Genomic DNA, 26,872 nt, shown 5'->3' with positions numbered 1-26,872 from the left:
AAAATCTATCGGTGGTCACGTGATGAGTTGTCAAGAGTCTCTCTTCTTTTGTATATTTCATGCTCGGAAAGATTGAACTCCCCTTCCTCCAGTCCCCGATTGGTCTCGGCGTCGATTGCTAGAGCGATCTGTACTGCACTCTTGTGGCAGTTGAGAAGAGGATTCGCAAGAGCCGCGGAGTGCTTTGTCCTATTTAGTGGACGCCAGATCCAATAGAGAAGGAAGTGAGGAAGAAGATAGGAGGGTCGCCGTGAATCGTATCGCTTCTCCTGGGAATCTACGCGGCGACGGATCAACGTGACGTATGTACACGCGCGCGATGACGAGGGAGTGAGATATGCGCATGGAAAGAGCGGCGGCGGCGTCGCGACGGATCAACGTGAGCCGCCGTAATAAAAGTGACATCTCTTGACGTTTCTCCCCTCACCGTCGACGAAGAGCGCGCGAACGTGCGTTTGTCGCCGTCGCTTGCGCGCCGGCGATGCCGATTCTCGGCCGCTATTACTCGCCGCGACGGCAACACGGCGACGCGGTGATACGGCGATCGGCGGCTCCTCGACCCCGCGGATGATCGTCGGCGGCGAGCGTTCTCGCGTGCGGAGCGATCTGTCGCACGGTGGATCGCCGGATCGTTCCTGAGAGCACCACACAGGTAGGATCATAGGATGTTGTCTGTACTCTTGATAACTCTATAATACATCTGTCATCTCACGATGCTTTATTAATAACACTATATAGTTACGGAAATTAGATGCTCCTATAGACGTTTTATATAGAAAACAGAAAAATTTGATTTGCCTTATGAAAATCTGTATATATCTCTTTTTTTATTTAGCATAATAATAACTAGTCATGATTACAGTGTAAGTTGAATGTATTTAATATATGCGATTGCGTTCTGTGTAGCTGTACGCACATGAAATGGGTAGCGCTTGGTGGCAGTGTGCTGCGTGTCTGAGAACCCAGGAAGAGGACATTTGCGAGCTGCAACTGAATCACTGTAATCTCTATGATGTACCACCCGATGTGTTCATTTACGAAAGAACATTGGAAAAGTTGTATCTCGATGCCAATAGAGTGAGTACCTCGATTCATTAGAGAGCGAGTATTTAATTACGTTTTAATTACGACATACAATGTTTCGTCTTTGTGATTCTATTTTAGATAAAAGATCTTCCCAGGCCGTTATTCCAATGCCACGAGTTGAGAGTGCTCTCGCTTAGCGATAATGAGATTGCTACATTACCACCCGCCATAGCGTCATTAATCAACTTGGAATACTTGGATCTCAGTAAAAACAGTCAGTACATCTGTATTGAGTTGTTATGTACAAAATGTTATGTTTAAAAAGTCTCAGTTTTACAAAATTGAGACTTTTTAAACGCTTGTATTAATTTACATATTTGTTTAGATTCGACATTTATGTACATATTTTGTTGCAGGTATAAAGGATTTACCAGACAGTATCAAAGAATGCAAGAGTCTTCGCTCCATAGATATCAGTGTCAACCCTTTCGACCGTTTTCCGGACGCTATAACGCATATCGTTGGTTTGCGCGAACTTTACATAAATGACGCGTACATAGAATATTTGCCGGCTAACTTTGGACGACTGTCAGCCTTGAAGACGCTCGAGCTGCGGGAGAACAACATGATGACGTTGCCTAAGAGTATGAGTCGTCTCGTCAACTTGCAGAGGCTCGATATCGGCAACAATGATTTCACAGAGCTGGTAAGACTGCGATTTCAATTATTTTGAATAATTTACTATTGTTTTTAAATTGAAATTCTGTTAGTTTGCTTTTTTATATACATATTATTTGCAAAATATTTCAAAATTGTGAATGTTTTAGAAAAGACACTTATTGCAACTTAAAAAATTAAAGACAGAATTATGTTAATTCCAATCTGTGAATTAGCTCTCTGTTAATTTCAAATTGATATTATACCTGTCATATAAACATGTATGTATGATACAAGTATGCAACACTAATGCATATATTACTTGTAACAGCCTGAGGTTGTTGGGGATCTCATCAATCTTACGGAGTTATGGATCGATGGCAACGACATCAGGCGTGTCCCGGTGAACGTCGAGCAGCTCTATCGCTTGAATCACTTCGACTGCACGATGAACGCGATACACACACTCCCGTTGGAGATACGCGGCTGGCGTGACATCGCGATCATGAATCTGTCCTCGAACGAGATGTACGAGCTGCCCGATACCTTGTGTTACCTGCACACGATCGTCACCCTCAAGATTGACGACAATCAATTGAACGCACTGCCGAACGACATCGGCCAGATGTCGAGCTTAGAGGAGCTTATAATCACTAAGAACTTTCTCGAGTACTTGCCATCTTCGATAGGCTTGCTGCGTAAGCTGCACTGTCTCAACGCGGACAATAATTATCTGCGCGCGTTGCCGGCTGAGATTGGCAGCTGCACAGCGTTGTCCCTGCTCTCCTTGCGATCGAACAATCTGACACGCGTGCCGCCTGAGCTCGGCCATCTGTCTTCGTTGCGGGTGCTTAATCTCGTCAACAATTGCATCAAGTTTCTACCGGTCTCCATGCTCAATCTGAGCAACCTGAAGGCATTGTGGTTGAGCGACAATCAGAGTCAACCATTAGTGCCACTGCAGCAAGAGTTCAATTGTGAAGAGGACATGATGGTGCTGAGCTGTTTCATGCTGCCCCAGAAACCACGGCAGGATTTGGAGCGTGAGTTTTTTGTTTGTCGTTTTTTCCAATCTTTTTATAAAGGATACTGAAACAAGTGAAAAAAACACAAGTTTTGTTTAATATCTTTGTTTATAATTAGCATAGATTTTCACAAATAAAAAAATTTATTTAAATATTTTTTCAATACCTTATAAAAAAATGATTTTGGCTTTGTTTCTTTTATATATGTGTCGCTTTACTTAGCGCCTATATTTAAAATCAAAATTGACTCAGTTGCTTGTCTTTGTTTACACTACTGCACGCTTTGCTCCATATATATATTTATTTAACGATAAGATGCAATATTTATGTGCACGCTACTAGTGGAAGGAGAACACGAAGACGAGGAATGAAATGGTGAGAGAGATATATGAAGGAATCAGAATAAAATATCAAGAAATATCTTCGAATTATGGAGAATATCCAGCAAAATTATTAATAATAATTTTTATTATTAATCGTGTTTTTAATAATATATTTATAATTTTGATTTACATCCATAGAAATGGCGCAGACCACGGGACCGATTCCGAGTTCAATCATCGGAACCGGCAAGAGGATATGTTTCGCTGCTGAAGTAGATTCCGAAGTCCCCAGGCAACTCCATCGAGCACCAACCCCTTACCCTAAGGAGCTACGCAACCTCGCTAGGCACGCTCGTAATCTGCATCATCAGTCCACTCACGATACTCAAAGAGTAAGTTACTTGTCATTTATTCGTCGTCTACGACAGCATAACAATGTTCTTTCGATAAATAAAATCATTTAGCTATAAACAGTGTCAGTAATATAGTATAACATTTATGATATGATATGATATGATATAGTAGTTACATCATATGAGAAAATAGATATAAAAAATAAAAAAATTTAAACAGTTCTTGCATAGGATATTTCTCTCGTAGAGCACGCCTTCGTCTACAACCTCTATCGATCGTAACACGGCGAAAAACTACAATAAGAACAACAGACCGGTTGAACCCGGAACGGCGGAGCACTCGGTGTCCGAGGAATCGTCAGATGAAGCGAACAAGACCGTGTTGGCAAAGGAGAAGAGCCCGGATATTCGGGAGGCCAAGTACATTCGCAATCCCACGTCCGATTACATTGCGAAAACGCCAACGGTATCCGACTACGTGAACTCCACGTGGAAACCGGACGAGTACTCCAAAGCGAACACAGCAAAGATAGTCGAGTCCGACAAATTTATCGAGCCTTACAAGGCAGTGTCCATCGACACAACGGACGGCAAGCAAGCGCGGATAAACGTTGTGCCGAAATCGTGCGACGTTCCGCTAGCTCCGCCGCCATATCACATCGCGGCAGCGTTCTCCAAGAAGGCCGCTCTTTTCCAACAATTTAATAATCGTACGTTATCGTCGGAGTTATAGATTCTTAATATCTTTTTTTTAAATCTTTTTATTTATTTGTCTCTTATCGAATGTAGTAAATTCTAAAATTTAAAACTTCGGAAAGAAGTAAGTTTTGGACACGAATCTTTATCTTTCCAGCGATCGAAGCGGACCCACATCCACTTTCGTTACCTTTTAACTCGTCGCTAAATTCGGCCGAGATGCTTCCAGATGTATTGAAACAGAAAAACTTTGATACGAACGCGGACTTGATAAAGGCCGAGGAATACATAGTACCGAGTGATCTGACGAATCCCGTTAATTTAAACGCGTCGATAGATAACGGACGGATGGATCTTCTCGACCGAATCACCGCAGACCAAACTTGCACGCCGAATCTGGATTCCGGACCCGATTCCGAACAGAATGATCGGGCCTTCAAACCAAGCAAAATTCCCGTTCTCAAAACGAAGCATGTAGAAAATTCGAATAACGACGCGAACTCGGTCAAGGCTCTCCCGGAGGAATATGATGCGAACAGAACGTTAAATGCGGTTTACTCCGGTATACCTACGTCGCCGATCACTGGAAAGAAATATCGGAGCCCCTTATCGGCGCCGGCGAAAGCGCTTGATCGATCGAGGAAACTGCAGAACGGGAACGTCACGAACAACAATTCATGCGATAACGTTAATTTAGCCGAGACGCCGGATGTCGATCGAGCGAACCTCGTCGCTCCCGTTCAAATGAGCAGAAGCATCATCGATGAATCCAGCGTCGCGTCTCTTGCTGTCACTGTCGTTAAGAGCGAAATAAACTCGGGCCGAGACACGCCGAATCTCAATACGGGTAATAAATCTCAGGGCGACATGAGCAACGTCGAGAGCAATGAACACGCGAGTCCTGCGTTGAGTGAAACGTCTAGTTCGGAGAGGAAGCCGAAGTTCAAATGGATGTTCGGTCCTCACAAAAACGCAAATGTGGTATGTATTCTATTATCAGTATTAAAGAATTAATTAATGAATTAGTTTTCTATTAAAAATAATAATTTTTCCAACTTTTTCAAAAAAAATTTTTTTTGCTGTTAAAGATATATAATAATCATTTTAAATATATATATAAAATTTTTAAAATTGTTCCGCAGCTGCCTGTTCAAATAAAGAAAAATCCAGGTCTCGGCTTCAGCATAGCTGGCGGAGTAGCGGGTGCAGAGACCGTAAGTAGAGCATACGTATTAATTTCAACGTCGAATTTTATTCTCGCGTTAAAAGACCGACATATTCTTTTTGCAGGGAATAATCGTGACCAAGGTGAATCCCGACGGGCCAGCTCAGGGTACTCTTCGACCGGGAGATAAGATCTTGGAGGTAGACGGTATCGATTTCACCAAATCTGATCACAATAATGCTGTCGCCGTTCTACGTGCCACCGGTGCTGTTGTTTCTATGATGATAAGTCGCCACCAATGATTGTAAGTTATTCGACGAAAAAAACAAAAAGGGGAAAACTTTTTCTAATTCTTTTAGATGACATACGATCGCTTTACATACTTCAGACTGAATACATTTTATAGCTCTAACATATATACATATATTTAAATATATTCTTTAATAAAAATCCATAAATCGCGCGATATATGAACGCGTCACGTTCGGGAAAAAATGAGAGAGATATATAGAACGCCCATCATGTTAGTCGACCCGATCACAAATATCGGAATTATTCGTACTATTGAAAAGTGTTTCAGGTGAAAATTGAGAGATTTTGAGAGGGAGAGTATATGCAATGAATGTTTCCTTTACAAGTAGTTTTTTATTTTACTAAATAAAAATCATCCTCATATTTGAGGGAACCATATCTCACTGCGCTTTCACGCAGTATTATAGTTTTATGAAAGAGTAAAACGATTAAATGAATTGTACCAGGCAAGATTCGAGCTTATTCAAGATTATCTTGTCTGAGAATGATATTTCTCTTGAAATATTGCAATTTTTCCTACATATGTATGAAACATTTTTCAATAATATTTCAATATTTGTGTGCATCGATCAAAATGGGACGTTCTGTATACAAGCATAAATATATATATATATAAATATATATTTGTGTCGAATAAGATTGTAAACGAGCTAAGATACTGCTTTTGATCGTTTTGCGATCAACGCAGGACACGAAAGGTATGTGTGATGATCCTCGTGAGAATATAATATTATAGAGTATGTTATTTTTCAACACTCTGTACGGACAAATTAAACGAGCAATCTATCCGTTATCATAGCTCCTCCTTGACTAGAACAATAACGTCTTTCCCGAAATCTTTAGCTCCGCGCGTATGCGGACGATGATGTTGATAGACTAGTTGATTTATATCTATATCTGTGCGTTCTCTCTTCAATGAGAGTGCCGACAATGTGCCAGAAAACAAAGTACTATTTATTATCCATATACATAACATATATTGAGAAAAAAGATATATATATATGCATATACATATATATATAAACAAATTTATATCTGTAGAAAAGAGGGAAAGCTAGACAAGGTTCCCACAGATTCCAGCGATGTAAATAGATCTTCCGATTATCCCCGCGTATCAAAGCGTTTGTTAGAAAGAGCTCTACAAGTCTGTTTCGCCGACAAACTTGTCTTCGTGCGATTTGAAAAGTTGGTTTTCCCGCATCTTCATTAAAGTCAACTAAAAAAAGTTGACCGAGAAGTGCGAAACAAATTAAATCTGTTACGTTTTTCATTTCTCATAACTGACTATAAATTTTTGGCTAAGAAAGAAAATTATTTTGAATACTTCAAGGAATCTACAGACGAGGTTTGTCGGCTACATCGCGAAATGCTTCGCACACTTTCCGGTACGCGCTCCGTTTCGTTGTAATCGGATCGTTTCTAACTTGATCCGAATGTATGGCGATTTTTATCAGTTGTTGAGACTATAATAGTTGTTATTGCATACGGCAATGCTATAAATTCTATGATTCGATCGATGTTGTAAAGACAGTGGAGACGAGAGTAGGAAACGATTACATATTACGTGAAATAGCGTTGGACGAAATCAGGATATTATACTTAAATCGAACGTTCGATTATTATTCCCTTTGCGAGACGACAAACAAATACAGGTACTCAAATCGGACTGTTTCGATATAACTGAATATTCGAGATTATTATTATAGTAATAAAAGCGCTTCTCTATATCTGCGGGACCCTTGTCGTGCTTGTCTGGTAGGAGAGAAAAGAAAATATTCTTCTATGTGCCGTACTTATATCGATAATAATGTTTATACTCAATGTCAGTGTCTCAGAGTCCTCCCAGTCGCGACGCAGATTATCCACTACGAATTTCTCTCTCACACTTAGCCCCTTTCAAAAATTCACTCTTTAAGCGATCAAAAAACCGTCATTTTCAGATCCTTCAACACTGGCGCATATTTTTATAACATTATAATGAAGGATGCATTCAATTCTTCCATTATTGCATTAAATATTAAAGATGACATAAGAGAGTATTTCATTTATACTTTAATGCTTTTACATCAGTATACGAGATGTATTTATTACTAATTGAAGGTAATAAAATATATCGATTAGTAAAAAATTATATGAATAATTAGATTAATATTCGACGGCATTATATATAATATCTATAAATTTTATAAAGTATATATAAAATATATGCAAATTTTTGATTATTTTATATACATATAATAAATATATAAATATTAGAGAAAACTTTCACATCGCGCCAGTGCTTAAGGATAAAACTACATCAACTTTGTACGTTTCACACGTGTGTACGTTATTTGATTTCTTATCATTAATATTATTAGACTATATATCTCGAGACCATACATGAAAGGTCTTCCGGAACGCGATTGATTTAGCGATTATTTCGGCAATTGCTCGCGTTTTTTCCCCCGTTGATGGAACGAAGCCGCACAAAACAACCATGACGGCTAATGATCGCACAAGCGTGATATTGTTGATCGACAAGCGAGATAAAATAAATGGGAAATTTTTGCACGCGCGCGCGCGCGCAGGTAGAACGTGTATCAGAGAGAACAAAAGGAACGTGAAGGACTGAAAATTGGTAGCACAAATGAAATCGTTATTCGGTTACACATATATATATATATGTTGCGTTTATATATGTATATATATATTGTGCGCATTGTTATAATTGAAATCGGTGTGAATGCAAAGCTATCTACGACGTGCCAGACGTTTCGCATCTTTCCTTCGTAAATCTGGAATCTATTATACATATTTCGACACAAATACGATTCTAATTCACTTAATTTTCTTTATTAGTACAATTGGCTTTCTAATTAACGATATTATATAGCTTATATAATTAATGCCAAGCTATATAATATTATTAATTAGAAATAATAATAATAAAATATCGATTCGTATTTCCAAGAAATGTCGATCGAGAATCTTGAGGATCAAAATCCTCCTGTTCGAAGGAAAAATGTCGAAAGTTTGGAGAGTCGGGCGCATTAGATTTAATTACTCGTTGTTATTAAGTTAGTGTTTGTTCTTGTATCTTCGTTCTTTGTCGATGTTACGTACGATGTATAAGATTTTACGGTAAGTTTACGGTTGAGGAAGCCGCCTTGGTATTATTCGAATTTTGCGTATCGAGAGAATGTCAGTAGAATTATTCACACCTAGTCAGAACCGATAAGGAAAGTGTTAGTATTTTTCGTCGACTTGATTTTGTCGACAAAATTTTCTTTTTTTTTTTTTTTGCATTTCTATTAACGTCGCGACGACCTGAACTTGCAATCTCAAAGATTTTACTGAAAACTTTCTTTTTTATATTCTTTTTTTTCTTGTTTATAAATCTTCGCGCGATAATTGATTCTCTTTTAGCTCGTTGTTCGTTCTTCTCATCTTGCCGCTACATTTGATTTCGTGTAAAGATGCGGTAAAAAGTATTCGAGATTAGATGGGAAATTTTTATATATATATGTTGCGTTTATATATGTATATATATATTGTGCGCATTGTTATAATTGAAATCGGTGTGAATGCAAAGCTATCTACGACGTGCCAGACGTTTCGCATCTTTCCTTCGTAAATCTGGAATCTATTATACATATTTCGACACAAATACAATTCTAATTCACTTAATTTTCTTTATTAGTACAATTGGCTTTCTAATTAACGATATTATATAGCTTATATAATTAATGCCAAGCTATATAATATTATTAATTAGAAATAATAATAATAAAATATCGATTCGTATTTCCAAGAAATGTCGATCGAGAATCTTGAGGATCAAAATCCTCCTGTTCGAAGGAAAAATGTCGAAAGTTTGGAGAGTCGGGCGCATTAGATTTAATTACTCGTTGTTATTAAGTTAGTGTTTGTTCTTGTATCTTCGTTCTTTGTCGATGTTACGTACGATGTATAAGATTTTACGGTAAGTTTACGGTTGAGGAAGCCGCCTTGGTATTATTCGAATTTTGCGTATCGAGAGAATGTCAGTAGAATTATTCACACCTAGTCAGAACCGATAAGGAAAGTGTTAGTATTTTTCGTCGACTTGATTTTGTCGACAAAATTTTCTTTTTTTTTTTTTTTGCATTTCTATTAACGTCGCGACGACCTGAACTTGCAATCTCAAAGATTTTACTGAAAACTTTCTTTTTTATATTCTTTTTTTTCTTGTTTATAAATCTTCGCGCGATAATTGATTCTCTTTTAGCTCGTTGTTCGTTCTTCTCATCTTGCCGCTACATTTGATTTCGTGTAAAGATGCGGTAAAAAGTATTCGAGATTAGATGGGAAATTTCGTCTCCGTTCTCTTCTTCAATTACGACTCTTAAGAATGAACGTATTGACTGTTTCAATTGATTAATCGTCGTTAAAAAGGGGACGAAATTAATATGTATTCGTTGACAGAGAAGTTTCCACTTTCATGGACCACGCGCGAGCACACACATATTGTACTCTTTTCTACTACTCTAAACTAAACAGACTGACTACCTTTTGGATACCTATTACATGTTTAACGGCGCGTTTTCGATCGGAGCGCGTTTGAATCGCCTCGCATGGGAATTGAGCTCAATTCTTCACAAATTTTGAACTAGACAAAGAAGTTTTCAAGTTTATCTTATTTTTTTCAGACAGTTTAGAATCGAGATAAAAATCGTTGACAGATTGGCTCTCAGCGCGATTTAAACTCGCTTTCGCTTCGAGAAGACTCGCTATCGTTATGGAGTGATTGCGAATCTAAGATTTTGCGTGTGTGAATGAAACTCTAAGTTGTACCTATGGGTGTATATACTGATAAGCGATTAATCGTGCGTATGTAAACAAACTTTGCGAAAGCAATCAAGTGGTTGTATCTTTTACTTGCGATACGTTGGTGTTTTCACTTTCATTTAATTTTTATATTTATTTGTAGTATATTAAAGGAATTTCAAGGCGAATTTTTTGTTTCTATGCCGGATATTTCTTTTTCGTTCTAAAAAATTCGATATGATCGATGATATTGATTATTGCGTTTTGCAATGTTCACGTTTATCCGGGGAACGATTATGTCGTTCTTACAATATCTGTCTATCGCGGTACAACCACTTCGTTAGCGTGCGTTCAATTATGGTTGTCACATGAATAATTTATAGTTTGTAACGGATCGATGTACAAAGAAATTACTCGCGTTCTCTACCGGACGTCGTCTTCTGATATACAATTACTATGCATTTTGAATATGTTAGTGGAAGATGTCTGATCTTTAACGAGAAGTCCTAGTTGGTTGTGCAGCAATAAATAAATTAATATTTACGTACAAAGTGATTTAAACGCGATTCATCTTACGACGCTATTTCGCATAAAGAAACATCTCGGTGTAACAACATTAATCATTTTGTAAAAGTGGCTGAGAATGGCTCCTCCTCCTTTTTATCGGATCGTTGCATATGCAATGTCGCATCTCGTCGTAAAAGCTTCAGTTTTACGATACGCTCTTAAGTCTCTTACGATCGAATCTCAAGTATCGTGTTCAAGTGACGTGATACTTTTACAAAAGTACGCTCGATTCTCTTATACTCGCGATCTCTCGAGTAAATTTGCTAAGAAAACTGAAAAATCCTCGCAATTATTCCACGATCTTAAAATAGTAAGAATTTCATGCTTTACAAAAGAGTCATACGCGAGAGAGGGAGTATTAGTGTGTAAAAAAAATTATAACGTGTTTTTTTATTTTTTATTTTCAGCTATATTTTCATTTTAAACATCCTAATGTAAAATGAGATTACAAGAATGAGAAACGCGTCATCGATTTTTTAAGCACTCCGAGATTAGATTCCTCGTCACGCGCCGATCAGCAAATGCACCGGATTCTCCACATAATGCTTCCACAGGTTGGAGAACTTTGCCACCGTGACGCCGTCGAGAACACGATGATCCGCGGACCAGCTGACCGACATTATATGGGCCGGAACCACGTTTCCCTCATCGTCGAATCGCGGCAGCCTTTGCGCCCTTCCGAACGCGCCAATTATCACCTGCGGCGGCAGGATCACCGGCTTCGTGTACGTTCCACCGATCTAAATCAATACGATTTATTGCCACAATACAACTCGACTTTTAGCTTCTAACGAGAGTCCTGGATTCCCACGATTTATATTATTTATGTCATTTTTATCGATTCACTTGGATTGCGACTGAGAATATGATTAATGTAAGTTAAAAAAATGAAGCCTTTGGCTGCAATATAATTAAATTCCAATTTTGGTACCGTCGAGGATCATAGATCATGGTCCTTGATAGGCCTCGAAATAATTTCTCCGTTTATAACGTAATTGTGTACGAACTTACCACACCTATGTTCGACAACGAGAACGTCGTGTCGGCCAAATCGCCAAGCGGTATCGACGACTTCCTGCCGAGCTCTTGGAGTCTGTTAAGCTCCCGCGCGATCGCGAGAACGCTAAGATTCTGCACGTTCTTGATGTTGGGCACCACCAGGCCCTCCGGGGTGTCCATAGCGATGCCGATATTGTGATTGTCCAGGATTCGCAGTGTCTGATCCTCCTCGTTCAGCCAGGCGTTCAACTCGGGACAGCGCTCCAATGCTCGCGAGGCCGCCTTCACGAAGAACGGCATTAGGGTCAGAGAGACACCCCCGTCCTTCAACGAGTCCTTCACCTCGTTTCGGCACTGAATCACCCGATTCACGTTGCACTCGTCGCTGTAGACGAAGTGAGGTATACTCTGCAAGAAGTTCGTAAAAAGGTAAAACTCTTTTTTGTATAAAAAGTGAAGGAAATTTATTAATTATAGAATTTAATAAAAAAAATTCTAGGCGAAATTGGACATAGACATTTTTTGCATCAAATAATAATTGAAGTTAATTGAATTTATAGCATTTTAACGAAATTTATGTGCAGTTAAGATCTGTGTATATATATATTTTTAGCATCTCGATGACTTACCAAGGACCTCGTCATAGTTTTCCACATGTGTTTTGAATATCCCTTCAACCCTACCGTCGTTCCCGTCACATTCGTCCCCGGAGAAACTTCCGCTCGAACTTCCGGAGTCGCGGAAATCTTCCGCAGATGAGCCAGTACGTCCTCCTTGAGCACCCTACCATCTTTGCCAGTCGCCGCTACGTCTTTCAGCTTTACGTTGCTCTCCATGGCAATTTTCCTCACCGCCGGAGTCGCCAATATCTTCTGCACAATATTTTCCTGCGATTCCGTTTCGTCTATATCCTTCTTCCTGTCAGAACCGTCAATCGCCTGTTCCTTGTCGCCCTCTTTAATTCCCTCCGAATCCTTCGCGGCATCCTTTGAATCGTCTTCTATCTCGATATCCAACAACGCCGCCCCGACCAAGGCGACGTCGTCCACGTTAAAGTGTAGCGCTTTGATGAAGCCGTCGTAGCGACTCGTGATCGTCACCGACGCCTTGTCGCTCTGCACCTCGCAGATCTTATCAAATTGGCTCACCCGATCACCCGGTTGCACGAACCTAGAATATTTCGTGTGATATTAAGTGACACATCGTTGGATTAACTCCATTTAGAAGAAAGATAGAGAGATGGATACTATTCTAATTAAATATATTACGAGCAGTAAATTAATTTAATTATTAAAAGTTAAATGAGTTGGAGAAATTATTTCTCTGATATTATATGTAAAAATATAAAACTGATGTGTCTGAAATTTAGATTTTTCATAATTCTTTCTATAAGAGAGAAAGAAAATATAAAACATTTAAAAAAATTTGTTTTTAATATATTGTATTAAATTCCACAGAGTGTTGTGTATGCGCATCGTCATCCGGATCCGAATAAATGTATGAGAGGAAGAAAAATGGAATGTTATCACAATGTACCATTCTTTCACCGTGACGTCCCGAATCCCTTCGCCGATATCTGACAGTTGAAAGGGCACCACTTTGCCGGAACGAACCATGCTGGTCGACAAGAAACGGCATATCGGGCCGCGTGATCTCTCAGCCTGCGCAAACAGAGAAGTTCCGTCGCTGGCGAGTATAATAACAGATAACAACAATTTTATTGAGTGATGAACGACACTATCAGTAAAGTACGTTTAAAGTCGAGGTCTATAGAGTTTCGCAAAATTATAGGACAGGTGTGTATAGTTTGAATCAAAACGATTGTGCAATAAGATGAAAGATATTAAAAGGTAAAATAATATTAATATAAAAGAACAATTTATAATCTGCGGATTAAATTGGAGCTGTAAACCGATTCGAAGATACAGAGGATAACGTATTTTACTTGTAGCAACATATTTTCATTGTCCTTTTTATTTATACATCATACTATTATATTTTTATTCTATTCTTATTTCTTAATGACAGATTCTTTGGAGATAATTTGGAAACGAATTATCTCCTCGGTTGAAGGGGATCGCCATGATTTTGTTAGAAAAAAGATATTTGCTTTTTAAATGTATAACTCGAAAATTAATTTTAAATTGATCAAAGCATCTATTATTGAAAAGTAATCGTTCAATGGAAGAGCGAAATTCTCATTCTTCATTTTCGTGATGAAATCAACAGATGCATTCTGATGTTTATTTCACGATCACTGTTATTTACTTCACAATCGGCACGCGCACCAAACGCCAATCGACTCGTTGTGTTTAGAGGTCTCTGATTATATTGGCAGAGTGCCAGAGTTCAATCCGACTTGTGGGGCTTGTTGACGTTTGACGTTGGCACGTGGCACTGCTTAAATCTCGTCGAACCACCTCGCTTTTATTCACCTGGAATTTTTTTCCTGGCAAACGTAAACTTGCTCGAATACTTACCATTCGTACGGCCGTCAATAGTCGCCAAGAAAGAGCCATCGGTTGATCTCTATCCAATCCGGTCGAGGAGGAGACACGCGATAACTCGCGGGAGTATAATACTCGTAACTATCGAATGTGCGTTATCACTCGCACGCTCTGAGAAAGCATGTTTATTCACGAGACGAAATTACGCAATCACATCGAGTTCATTTTCATGATAGACACGTATTCCACTTACGCATTTCGAGCATCGTATGATCTCGATATCACAATTAGTCAATAAAATTATTGTGAGACAACTTGATCGGAGAGATGTCTTAAATATATAAAATGTAGTAAAAGCGTCAATGGTAGCATTAGAACTATTTCTCGGGATATGATTATCAAAGATAAGGATTCAAAGCCCCCTCTTGTGTTGTAAAAGAGAAAGAATGCAGTAGATAATGGAAAAGGAAATCCTCATAGGCGTCGAGAGGCGGAAATTTCTATTTTCATTTTGATGGATTTATTTTTTACTGATTTTATATATCTATTTGTTTTTTATATTACACATCATGTACTTGTATTGCATTTTACTCATTAGATTTTGTATTACACGATAACGGAATAGCAGCGAATGTTTATTGTTTTTGCATACAGGACACGGGAAATTGAATTTCGTGGAATTATCATGTTGCGATTTCGAATGCTTTTTTTATTTTTTTTTAATTTTATTTTTTCCCCAGAGATGGATAGCAGGTGGAAATAGATACACGCTCTCGATACGCCATTCAATAATTGTTTTATTTTCCAAGTTCGATTTTCGTCTCTCTCGCACCGCGCGCGCTCGTTACAATAGAAAAGATATTTTTTTTTTTTTTTTTTTTTTTTTATACGTCGCTTTGGCTTCGACAGCCGCGGGAGTCGAGCGATTTAATCGTCGATAATACAATAATAACGCCCCTCTTGCAATTACTCGCAAAATTGATCAAACGTTTAAAACAAAATTCTATATAGGATTTTTTAATTTAATAGAAAGAAGGCAGAGGAAAAAGATATAGTAGATATATGTATACATAACATTATATTTTTATCTTATATATCAGGGGACGATAAATTATATCTATTCTTTTCCGAAAACGCTATGTCTCTAGATAATTATTTGAAATTTTCTCCGAAACACCGTTTGATCAGTTTCGTGAGTCGCGATTATTAAAATAAGTACGAAAAGAGAAGGTTGAGAAACAACCGGGTGGGAACATAGTATTCTTGATTAATACACTCGGTACTGGAGTCGGTCCGATAAATGTATTCGCTTTAAGTACATTTATTTATTGTCCGCTGTATATACGATTATCTCATCGAAAGGCGCTCTCTTAGGGAACGTTAAACGTCCTCCCTCGGATAAATAAACAAATAAATAGATCAACGAATAAGTGAAATCGAGATACGAAAAAACTACATTTATATCTCGCGCAATCCAATAGAATTGAATCATACATTGTGAGGTGCTCGACTAGAATTAGTGGATCACTCGGTATATCAGCTTGATCTCGATAAATGCACGTACATGTGTATGTCCTATGTGTATGCGCGTATTAATTTATGCACAATAACAGTAACAATAACGACAACAGCGATCATGGTAACGATCAATAATCTCGACATTTCTCTCTCATCCTCGATTGACTATAGAATGATGTGAACGATAACGATGATAATCGCGACGCGAGACGCTCAGCGTCTTCAATGTCGATTTTTAAATTTTAATTCAATTATTAATCTCTTTAATAAGTTAAATTAAAGTTTAAGAATCAACGGGTCGGGATGTATAATTTCTTATCAATCTTAATCTTTCTGAACGCGCCTCGGCGTTCAATGATTTACATAATTACGAAGGCTGTGCGCGCGTGTGCGTGTATGTGTGTGCGTGTGTGTGTGTAAAGGTCTATAATTGCGCCACTTGCTCGTTATTAGTTTTGCTGGTGGTGCTGGACGTTAGCGAGATCTCGGTGACCCCCACAGACGTCCGCACCGCCGCGGTTAGGGCGCTCTGCAGGGGTACGTTCTCGCTCGCCGACTCGCAACCTGTGTCTGCAAAATGAAAATTTCATTAGCCATTAATCGTGAGAAGAGCGAACCGGAATTAGGCTAAGTGCACGGAACGCGACGCGCTTGGTACCCTCGGGATTTCCACGGTTCTTCATTGAAGCGTAACCAACTGCGATAAAATAAAAAAAAAAAATTGAAAAAATTATTTCTCATCAATCAATCGTTACCGGGCGGACAAAAATCTCGTTTAAAAAATTAAGATTTGAATTAAAATTTAACAATTAATGTCACTTAATATATAAGTATCTTTATATATCCTCAGTAATATAAGTAATCTTCCTTTGAATTGTCCGGTATCTTGAAACGTTAAATTAATAACATAAAATTAATCATTATTTCATGAGCACGTATATAATATTAATTTAATATATCGGTAACAAAATTTCAAGTTAAGTTTTTGCACGTCTCTTTCTCATTTCATTCGCAGGATAAGGAAAAGGACCTATTACGTAATCGCTGTCTCATACAAAGTACAAGCTATATGAGACGTAATACTCGTTTATAATACCGTCACGTGTCACGGCACGAAATTTCCCAAATTCTCCTCGAATAATCCACCTATAAATTTACACAAGAGGACAAAGGAGAGTGAAGCGGTATTAACTTAATAATTTAGCACCGCTTAGGGCAGAATCGTCCGAGCCGACCATTAGCGCGCGCGATCGCTCGCTCGCTCGCTCGTCCTATAATCCCTTTCACGATTGCATAGCCGCTGCCGCGTAATAACCAACGATTGTTAATCACAAAGCAACGGTAGGAATAAAATGATTTATAGCATCCCGGATATAATAAACGTCGAGAGTCGATTGATATGGCGTTTGGAAAGTACGTAAGTAAATGAAACTCGCGTTCTCTAAAAAAATGTTTGGTGATCTCTGCGTTATAAATAAAACGTTTAATAAACGAAAAGCGCTTCTAAATCCGCGCTAGGATTGGCCCAGATTCCAGCCAGGAGCTGCTACATCCATAGAGAGCCGCCGTTACGCTATCGAATATCAAGCCGTCGCGTCTCCCGCGTATCGATTACTTTCTTTCGAATGAAAGCCCCGAATGGGATGACGAAGCGATTCGTCGTCGTCGGCTCGGATGTCATATGTCGGATTTTTCGGATGTATCGCGAATCGGGAAGTTGGATTTGTGCTACAGGTCCCCTTTAAAGCTAGCTCTCTTGAAAAAGAAATATTATTTTCATATTTATTCTTATTATGCCACGGATAAAAAGAAAAACGCGTCATCGCGCGCGACGCACGTGATCCCGCGTGACGATTATCAAGTTCGCAGATGAAGCTTATTTAAAATCGAATAAAAAATTCATACGAATTAACGTAATCGTTCTTCCTTTTAAAACATCTTCATAATTTCTTCGCTATCTTTTCCCAAGAATCTCTTTTAAAAAGAAAAAAATTGACATTTATAGATTTATGCTCTTTTAAAATATCACTTTGCATATTTTTATTCCATTAGATAAATAATTATCGCGCACATTATTCACGCGTTATCAAACGAAACGATATATCGAATGTAGCGGAAAGATAATGCGATCGATCGCATTGTCGCGTGTGTTTTCAGAATAAGAGAGGAAAAGGAACGCCTTTTTCTTCTTGTTTTATCGATTTGCGGGTCGCGGTAAATTGTTTCGTCGTAAAAAGAAAATCTACGAGAAACCCTCCCTCGGTACGGAATCACGTGATTCGAGATTATATTTATGCTCTTTTAAAATATCACTTTGCATATTTTTATTCCATTAGATAAATAATTATCGCGCACATTATTCACGCGTTATCAAACGAAACGATATATCGAATGTAGCGGAAAGATAATGCGATCGATCGCATTGTCGCGTGTGTTTTCAGAATAAGAGAGGAAAAGGAACGCCTTTTTCTTCTTGTTTTATCGATTTGCGGGTCGTGGTAAATTGTGTTTTGTCGTAAAAAGAAAATCTACGAGAAACCCTCCCTCGGTACGGAATCACGTGATTCGAGATTATATCTTTGAGACCCTCACACTTGGTCATAGACGATGCGCCGGCGCTGCTGCCCTGCTTCTTGAACGTGCTGCCCATGTAGACCTTGCCGCGTATATTCTTTTCCGGCTGGAAGACAATGATGTAGACCTTGGGCGAGTAGAGGCAGACCAGAGTGACGGAGGCGCTCAGGCTGATCGCCACGCAGAGGGTGGTGATTTGCGTCTCGTGGGCGTTGCCGGTGCCGAAGTAAATCGGCACGAAGGCGAGCCAGATGATACACGTGGTGTACATGGTGAAGCCGATGAACTTGCTCTCGTTGAAGTTCTCCGGTATCCTGCGCGTCTTCACCGCGTACACGGTCGAGACGAGGATCAGCAGGGCGTTGTACAGCTGGGAGAACAGGAAGCTCATGTCCTGGATGTTGCACTTGAGGATCACCTGGCGGCGATCCGGGTACGAGTACCTGGTGCCCGGCGGCTCGATGATCATCCAGATTAGCGTGAGCACCACCTCGGGAAAGCCATCTCTGTCTGTCTATGTGTCTCGTGACGGACGAGAGAAACCGAAAAACGCGCGAGATAAGGGTAAAGCGCCTATTTCGAACCGAATGTTGAGATATCTTTCATCTCGATACGTGTCAAACACGCGAAGATTCTATTTACGGATTTGTAAACTTTTCTTATTAAAAATTATTAAGAATCCGAGGAAACTGTGCTCAAATATTGGAATTTACAAAATTGCAAATTTGCATTTTTTAGATTTTTTATGGCTCGATATTTTTTTCTTTATTAAGTTTTTATAAATATGTATTATTGCACAGATAATTAATTTGATATTGTCTTTAATATTGCATTTAATATTGCCTTATAATTATAATGCGATTTTATTACATCAATTGATTAATTGTGCTAATAATCACATATTTCATTTCTTTTTATTCAACATACGAACAGCACGTGTTACGCACTAAGTAAATAAATAAATAAACAAACATATATAATCTCATTAGGTCTTTATTAAATGTACTATTGCGCAGATGATTTAACTATGAACAATTAATCGCCTTACAATTACACAACCATTGCGTCATTCGTTTTAATTAACAATCGCGTGTTTATTTAATTTGCTGCTACGCATTACGAAAATCTCGTGTGGTTGCAAAATGTATAAATGTTAAATGAATAAATAAATGTTAAATGAATAAATAAACATTAACAAAAGAGAAATTGACTACAGTATCTCGATAGCGAGACAAGATACAGATATTTCTCTCAAACGAGCGCTCGGTTCGAAATGGGAACTTTATCCTATCAAGATCGGGATCCACTTACCTGAAAGGCGATCAGCGCGGCCGCGATGCAAACTTGGGACGTCGGACTGATGTATCGCGGTCTGACGGCGGACCGCGAGGCCGAATCGAAGATCCTGGCGATCCTGTTGGTCTTGGTGAGCAGAGCGCCGTACACGGCGCTGAAGCTGACGCCGACGCCGAAGCGCTGCAGGACGCAGGTCGCCGTAGTCGGCGTGGCGAGTAGCAGGAAGGTGTTCAGGTAGCAGACGAGCACGCCCGCCAGCAGAATCGCGGTGAGTTCTCGTCCGGAGGCACGAACTACCGGAGTGTCGCGATGTTGGAAGAGCAGGCACGCCACCGCCAGGGTCGTCACGATTCCCAGACAGGATATTACCGCGGGGGCGATGGCGAAGGCGCTGCTCCACCTGAAAGCGAACGTCGATGTCTTCATTAATGAATAATAAGTAATTACCTTTCGATTTCTTATCACAAGGATTAAATTAAAACAAATAAAATTAAAATAAATAATCTCCTTTCCAAATTTTTATCGGGAAGAAAAGTTCTTAAAATTAAATTAATTTCTATTCTTTTTTAAAATAATCTTTATACTATTCGGAGTAAAATTCTTACATTACCAATTTTTGTAACCTTTTGTCACGTATTTTTAGGATCGATAACGCCTCCTAACAATGTCAAGTATTTAAATTTCGTAAAGAAAAAAAAAAGCGTGAAGGGGCGCGCACCTGATATGCTTGATTGGAAGCTGGTAGCAGCCTCGTTTGTCGAGGTGCGGCCAGAAGCCCGGGCCGCAGTCCTTGCAGGTGTACTCGTCGTAGACGAACTCGTACGCCTCGCACTGGTCGCACACCCAGCAACAAGTGTCACCCTGTTGCTTCTTTATCATACCTGGCTCGCAGGGCAGAGAGCACGCGGAGATTGGTATGTCCTTCGTCCCTCGCGCCCACACCATCTCCTCCGTGCGAATGTCCAGGGAATTGTACCATTTGCCCACCTCCTGTAGAACAGATGTGTCATCGTATGATCCTCGCCCACAATACACAAATTTTCCGATCGCGCATTCCGTCCGCGAAATTTGGCAGCTGATCAAATCTTCCGTCGAATTTTGGTCAATTGCACATGAAAAAGAGAGAGAGGGAGAGAGAGATATTTAAATTTTGTCGTGCTTAATTTTAATTATGAGTGGAAACGTTCGTTTTGATAGAATAACGTAATAAATACATTTTATAAACATTTTCTTCGCGTTTATATATTTTATACAAAAATTATATTTTATCGAAAGAAAATTAAATAAAAAATTTCCAAGATCTGTTTGTGAATATTTTATACGTGAAATTGTGCAATTTAAAAATTCAATTTACGTCGTTCATTGTTATAATTACAACAGTAAAGAAAAAATTGTATATATATATATATTGTTTTGCGTATATATAATCCTTTAGATTATAATTAAATTTCAGTGCAATTACTTTTTAAACTTTTTTATCATCGTCCGATTTTTCTTTTTTAGTTTTAAACTCAAATTATTGCCTAATTACTTCCGATTCTCTCTCTTACTCTAAACACCGTCATATTTTTCTTGTCCTAGAGCTCGAGGATCTAATTTCGCATCGGTTTTCCCTCATGGAAAACGTTTTCTCGCAAGTTTTCAGGGCTCTCGAAAGTACAGCCACGGCGCAACTTTAATTACTCGTTAAAAAGGTAGAGCCACCCCTTTGCGCATTCGTTTCATTCGATTCCGCGTCGCATCATCGATCGCGCCGACTTTACACGCGTATTACCGAAAGCAGACATGTGAAAACCGATATCCAGAACATCTTCTAAATACCGTATATATCGGTATTTTTTAACAAAAGCATACATTAATAGCAAAAACTTTCTCTCTAAAACAATCGGTCCCTATAGAATTTATTTACAGCGATATTTAAAATAATCGAGATTATATTATTTTCATTATATGCGAGAAATCGATATAGTAGCTCTGATGATATTAATTTTACAATGTCTAAAGCTTTGAATTTGAAAATCCATAGCGTGGGTTTGAATTAAAAATCTCCATTCTATCAGAATAAAATAAAACTTTGTTTTCGTTATTTTATATTTGAAAAGAGGCTCGAAATAACGAAATAAATTTTTCAGGCTCGAGGGATCCAACCAATTTGAACTTCGAACAGTTAAAATTGTTCGACCACCAGAAAATTCCGTCTCATCTGCGAAAGGGATGACGTGGAAATGAAACTTTATAGAAGCCGAGAAGCGGCTTCCTCGGGGAGTTCCAATTCAACTTATCGTCGAGAAGCGACAGTTTGTTCAATTATGCATCGGCGAATGATATAATAGCGTGTCGCAGTGATTACGGCGTTCCGGAATGAGCCTTACCCGATAGTGATAGCCGTTCGTGCCATTGTTGTTCGTCCCCTTTCGAAAATTGAGGATCTCGTATCGCGCCAGACCGTCCCCGTGCTCGTCAAATTTCACCTCGCTGCCGGCGTTGTCTGCAAAATCGTAACGATCGTGATAACAACGGATTCAGCTACGAGCCCTGAAACGGCATTAGGTTCTCGAATCGAATTAACGATCTGAGAGGCAATAGCCCACGGAATGTGATGTATAAGAAAAAGCTTTGACAAAACATTCAGAAATTACTTTTAAAAAAAATACGTCGAAAACACAATATGCGTGGAATATAGAATCGTAATAGTTTTTGCGAATCGAGATGTGAATCGGGTATTGATCCAGCAAGCAATTGTTTTTACGCTTGATATAAAAGTTTAACCGTTGTGTTATTTCACTTTTCGAAAAGTTTTTATTCCCATCCCAGAGGATGAAAATTTAAGATAAATATTCAATTTTTTTACGTTAAGACCAATTATATCATCCAACGCTATTCCTTCAAACATTTCCTTAGCATTCTTTCCTTCCGGCATTCTTTTAGCATTCTCAACGGAGGATGATAAGAAGAACGAGAGCGGAAAAAGGCGGCGGACAAAGGAGGCGAACAAATGGCGCGTCGCGTCGCGTTCCCGATTATTCCGTCGTTTTATGCGGCGCCGTTTCATCGGACTCACCTATAAAGGACACGTTCAACAGATAATTCCTATAGAACGCTCCGCGGTCGTAGGTGGCCATCGACGGGCACAGGCCCTCCTTGCGGTCCCGGCAGAGATCGCGGCGCAGATTATGAAGCGCCAGGGCGAACGCGTACACCGCGTCCACGACGAATTGCACTTTGGATTCCTGCTCGTAGCCGCTCGCCGCCGTGAGTCTCAGTTTAGGCGAGCACGGGGCAATGCTCTGATTGCCGGAATTGGCGGCCCTCCATCCCACCAGTTGGCCAGAACGCTCCATGGCCATCGTGTTCCTCCCCAGCTTGCAGCTGAATACCTCCTCCCAGTATTCTCCGAACCACGGATTTCGCCGATTGTTGTAGGGGGTGCGCGACTCCATGTACTCGTCGAAGTCGGGGATGTTCTCCGATTGTAGCTCGACGGTGATGGCGCCCTCGGCCTCTTCCTCGAGGCCCTCGACCAATTTGCTCTGTCGGCCCCAGCCGTCGCTGGCCAACCACTACAGAGATATTCGTAGTTTATCATTGTTTAGGAGAGAAGATAATGTTACGGAATCCCGTATCTTGTTTTTTAAATAAAAATTTCATCAAAAAATGTGTGGGGAAATATAAATAAAAACGTGCGAGGAAGGGAGGTTTCGTGTTACCAAACGGGGATTCTCCGGGAGAGCTTTTCTCCCACATCTCTGACCTGGAACGGCTGGCTGAGGTTCAATCGTTTCGCGGCTTCGAGAATACCGCGAGCATCCTCCGCCCGAGTAAAGAGGACGATCGCGCGGGCGTTCGGCTTCTTGCTCAAACGTTGGATGATGTCGTCGTACACCTTGTCATCCGCAGCGCTGGGCACCTTGAGGGCCGCCGCAATGCAGACGTTCCGTTCCGTCGCCTCGCGCGTGAACACCTCGATACCGTATTCGCCGTAGCTGCCCTCCGAATAAACGGTGGAGACGTACGACCAGTTGGCGCTCTTCACCACGTCCACCAGGGCGATCGACTGGAAGGTGTCCGGCGGTACCGTTCTCGCGAAGTAATCGAACCTGAGGAATCACCAGTGAACGCGACACATTGAGAACTGATTTTTATTCGGGTTGGTATTCGTGATTGATCGTTTGATAAATAATTGTGGATTTTCACGAAACTATTAGAATGATTTTTATTATTAAGGAATTTATTATTTTTATTTCATATTTTATATACATGTTATATATTTTTATACATGTATATATTTACGTATTATATATTTATATTTGAAAGACAGTAATAATTTCCCCACGAAATTATTTTGATCAAAGAAAAATTATTTTTCTTAATCCTGTATCATTAATAATTAATTCTGTAGACTAATAATTAATTAAGAGATCAGTTAGTCTAAGAAATTAATGATTAATAATCCAGAGGATTAATTATGAAAATTCATAGCTCTTAAATATTGGCCGATTTTCCCGTCGTACGTTTAAACTGTCGTATCTTCAAATATGTACTTGTTAAAGTCATATAGAACGACTGTTTAAACAGGGGTCGAAAGAGTCTTCTAACAATCATACACGACGTCGGCAAACAATGTTACAAACTGTTTGATAGAAATGTCAAAAGTTCACATTAATTACAATCAACATCTTACTCGATGAATCAACGATTGTTAGAGCCAATAATTGAAGAGTTTACTTCCAGAGCATAGCTCTTGAATTCGTGTTTCCAGAGAATTGGAGATTTAAACATTTAATGTAAGTATTTTGTCAGCTCGTAAAACGTTATCTCTCCATTTTTAATAATTTTATATTTAATTCATATGTAGAGTTTTATCAATTTATAAATTTTTCTGAAAAAGTTAGAGTTTACTCAGAAAATATGAATTTGAAAAAAGGTCTTTCAAACACAGAGTCGTGAAATAGAAATTCACAAAATACGCATTTCAATAATACAATCCACGCGAATACAAATTTATATAATTAATATATAATTAATTATGCTCCTTCACAATTATAGTCTGAAAATTATTTATGTCCGTTGGTGCAAAAATTGTTTCATCATTTTTATCATGTTTATTACATTTTATCATTCTTTATTAAATTCTGTTTTATATAAAATTACTAATTTGAATTTTCAAGAAAGAATACTGAGAGAAAGAAAAATTATATTTTTCGATGGGAAAATTTTGTATGTATATTTCTACGTAACTTTATTCAACAGACACGACGAGTCTTTTTTTTAATCAATGTAATATTTACGAATAAAAGTACTGTAAGTAAATATTATAAATACTATAATAATTCTATTGAGCGTTTAACTTTAAAGGGAAAGATCTACCTGGTCTTGTCGCTGAGCGCCTTGGCCGTGGAAGCCGGCGATATTTGAGGGATGTGAAAGAGCCTGAGCAGATTCGCCACCTGCAGCGATACCGAGCTGTAGGAACCACCGATCACCCCGAAGATGGGCCCCGCGCTGGCAGTTTTTTTCACCCTGGGCGTCGACCGGTCTGCGCACTCTAGCACGCTGATGTCGATGTTGGACAGGGAAGCCCTGACGAAGTGCAGGCTCTGATTGAGCGCGTACGTGTCACGGCCGCACGTATCGAGGATGTGCACCCCCAGCGTGACGCCCGGCAGCACCTGCTCCTGCTGATTGATCTGATCGACGGCGAAGAGCATCGCCTCGAGACGTTGGACGCCCCGATGGTAGATGTTGGGCCCGCACGCGGTGCCGCCGCCCTTCTCGTGTACCGGGAACAGTCCTCCCAGGACGATGTCGCCGGGTATCAGCACCGCCTCGCTGTGCATCCTCGATTGCATCAACGACACCGTCGATAACCGCTGCAGCGACAAGGTCAGGAGCAGCAACGGCCAAGGCACGCGCTCGCGCATCTTAACCGCCGGCTGTGGTCTGCCTGTGTCACGCTGCCCTTGACAGTCCTCGCTTCGTCGGAATCTAGGATCTTCGATCCACCTCGCCCGTTACATCTGTCAAGGTGAGTCTCTTATCTCGAACCAAGCACCTATTTCGGAGATGAAACAGCTTTCGATCCTTCGCTCGTCTTTGCCCGAGAGTGGATTCTTACGTTTCGCATCGATCGAATGATCGAATCTCTCCTGTATAATTCCTTACTAACGAGTTGAATCCTCGCGCCGATTACGGCCAAATTATGGCGCAATTAAAATCCTAAAAATTTATTTCTCGAGACAGGTACTCCCTACTCTGTACTTACCGTATTCCCTGCAGATAGGATCCTCGATGGTCCATTAACGCATCGTCGATTCGCGCCGCGGAAAGAGGCCGGATTCCTCGCCATCGATTCCGGGTATACGCGCACCGACAGCGAACTTCTGCTTTTTGACCTTTTCTCGGGTGACACGCACTTTTCCGCATCCCTTCCCGCAAGCTGATAGTCCCGGGAGAATCAACGTCGATTCCCTTTAACGATCACTTTCGCTTCCTCTCTGCGGGAATTCCTCTTATGTCCTATACATATTATTTCTCGAATTCTTGCCAAGTTTCTTCGTTTTTCACTCGTCAAACGCCGGTTAGAGAAGAGCCGCGGTACACAAATCCTCCCTAAGATTCTCTTAAAGAGGAACTTTAAGCTTTACATCCGATGCGATTATCCTCGGATGCCTGTTGTTCCGATAAACGATTCCGGAATCGAGGCGGGCGAATATCGGAAGACTTATGTTCCGGAACAATCATTCGGCGTCGTTGTCGGTCTTCGTGTTGGGACCTTTGAACCAGGTTCTCTTTTCGAGTTAGGATTCCCTTGAATTTTCGAGTCTTCTTCTTTTTCTCGTTCCTCCTCTACGAGTTATTTTTTCCGTTTTTATTAAGAGATTCACGATTCTTTTTTTTTTCTATAAAATATTCCTTTCGTCGTTATTGAAACAAATGACTCTTTTCCTCTTTTTCTTTTTTTATATAAGTGCTATTTTTTTTTGTTCCTATTAAGACATACACGATTTCTTCTCTTATAGATATTCTCTTTGCCCTTATCGAGCGTACCGCACTTTCAGCTTCGTGTCTTTTTTCAAATAGTAAATTTCCGACTCGTTAAACGGATTTAATTTCACCGAGATGAGAG

At 39.7% G+C, this 26,872-nt stretch overlaps 3 protein-coding genes across 7 annotated transcripts; 1 reads left to right on the top strand and 2 right to left on the bottom strand.

The window, feature by feature from the left end:
- The first annotated feature begins 80 nt into the window (after nucleotides 1-80).
- LOC115242220 (protein lap1) lies at nucleotides 81-11,528 on the top strand. Of its 2 annotated transcripts, none has more exons than XM_029818337.1 (11): nucleotides 81-652; nucleotides 907-1,077; nucleotides 1,165-1,300; nucleotides 1,443-1,732; nucleotides 2,015-2,726; nucleotides 3,230-3,423; nucleotides 3,632-4,094; nucleotides 4,238-5,061; nucleotides 5,223-5,294; nucleotides 5,371-5,549; nucleotides 11,467-11,528. In XM_029818337.1, exons 2-10 carry the CDS (start codon nucleotides 922-924, stop codon nucleotides 5,545-5,547), a joined length of 3,024 nt encoding a protein of 1,007 aa, XP_029674197.1. In that variant the 5' UTR covers nucleotides 81-652; nucleotides 907-921; the 3' UTR covers nucleotides 5,548-5,549; nucleotides 11,467-11,528. The 2 variants fall into 2 exon arrangements, with proteins under 2 accessions (XP_029674197.1, XP_029674207.1); XM_029818347.1 differs by lacking the exon at nucleotides 11,467-11,528 and adding an exon at nucleotides 11,320-11,355.
- LOC115242229 (lipoamide acyltransferase component of branched-chain alpha-keto acid dehydrogenase complex, mitochondrial) lies at nucleotides 11,320-14,843 on the bottom strand. 2 transcript variants are annotated; one of them, XM_029818361.1, is made up of 5 exons: nucleotides 14,392-14,843; nucleotides 13,448-13,572; nucleotides 12,541-13,081; nucleotides 11,924-12,319; nucleotides 11,320-11,652 (listed from the first exon to the last, which is right to left on the bottom strand). In XM_029818361.1, exons 1-5 carry the CDS (start codon nucleotides 14,428-14,430, stop codon nucleotides 11,416-11,418), a joined length of 1,338 nt encoding a protein of 445 aa, XP_029674221.1. In that variant the 5' UTR covers nucleotides 14,431-14,843; the 3' UTR covers nucleotides 11,320-11,415. The 2 variants fall into 2 exon arrangements, with proteins under 2 accessions (XP_029674221.1, XP_029674231.1); XM_029818371.1 differs by having other exon boundaries at nucleotides 13,448-13,597; nucleotides 14,392-14,450.
- A 376-nt stretch (nucleotides 14,844-15,219) lies between these two features.
- LOC115242118 (metabotropic glutamate receptor-like) lies at nucleotides 15,220-26,855 on the bottom strand. Of its 3 annotated transcripts, XM_029818190.1 has the most exons (9): nucleotides 26,009-26,855; nucleotides 25,114-25,798; nucleotides 23,498-23,843; nucleotides 22,808-23,306; nucleotides 22,119-22,234; nucleotides 20,465-20,736; nucleotides 19,762-20,146; nucleotides 18,469-18,964; nucleotides 15,220-16,446 (listed from the first exon to the last, which is right to left on the bottom strand). In XM_029818190.1, exons 2-9 carry the CDS (start codon nucleotides 25,665-25,667, stop codon nucleotides 16,301-16,303), a joined length of 2,814 nt encoding a protein of 937 aa, XP_029674050.1. In that variant the 5' UTR covers nucleotides 25,668-25,798; nucleotides 26,009-26,855; the 3' UTR covers nucleotides 15,220-16,300. The 3 variants fall into 3 exon arrangements, with proteins under 3 accessions (XP_029674050.1, XP_029674057.1, XP_029674064.1); XM_029818197.1 differs by having other exon boundaries at nucleotides 18,469-18,940; nucleotides 25,114-26,855; XM_029818204.1 differs by lacking the exon at nucleotides 25,114-25,798.
- Between the last annotated feature and the right edge of the window lie 17 nt (nucleotides 26,856-26,872).

This window comes from Formica exsecta, unplaced genomic scaffold (assembly GCF_003651465.1).
Source record: "Formica exsecta isolate Colony F162 unplaced genomic scaffold, ASM365146v1 scaffold120, whole genome shotgun sequence".
In the NCBI taxonomy this organism is placed as follows: domain Eukaryota; kingdom Metazoa; phylum Arthropoda; class Insecta; order Hymenoptera; family Formicidae; genus Formica; species Formica exsecta.
The sequence above is the reverse complement of the archived record's forward strand: the minus strand, read 5'-3'. Positions and strand labels throughout refer to the sequence as shown.

Excerpts from the sequence above, each read along its gene's own strand:
- LOC115242220 (XM_029818337.1), top strand. The coding sequence starts at position 922 with ATGGGTAGCGCTTGGTGGCAGTGTGCTGCGTGTCTGAGAACCCAGGAA. Across the intron at positions 1,078-1,164 it reads TGTATCTCGATGCCAATAGA|ATAAAAGATCTTCCCAGGCC; the intron begins GTGAGTACCTCG and ends ATTCTATTTTAG. Across the intron at positions 3,424-3,631 it reads CCACTCACGATACTCAAAGA|AGCACGCCTTCGTCTACAAC; the intron begins GTAAGTTACTTG and ends TTTCTCTCGTAG.
- LOC115242229 (XM_029818361.1), bottom strand. The coding sequence starts at position 14,430 with ATGGCTCTTTCTTGGCGACTATTGACGGCCGTACGAATG. Across the intron at positions 13,082-13,447 it reads GACGTCACGGTGAAAGAATG|GTTCGTGCAACCGGGTGATC; the intron begins GTACATTGTGAT and ends GAAATATTCTAG. Across the intron at positions 11,653-11,923 it reads CGTTGTCGAACATAGGTGTG|ATCGGTGGAACGTACACGAA; the intron begins GTAAGTTCGTAC and ends GTATTGATTTAG.
- LOC115242118 (XM_029818190.1), bottom strand. The coding sequence starts at position 25,667 with ATGCGCGAGCGCGTGCCTTGGCCGTTGCTGCTCCTGACCTTGTCGCTG. Across the intron at positions 23,844-25,113 it reads GCGCTCAGCGACAAGACCAG|GTTCGATTACTTCGCGAGAA; the intron begins GTAGATCTTTCC and ends GTGATTCCTCAG. Across the intron at positions 23,307-23,497 it reads ACCTCAGCCAGCCGTTCCAG|TGGTTGGCCAGCGACGGCTG; the intron begins GTCAGAGATGTG and ends ATATCTCTGTAG.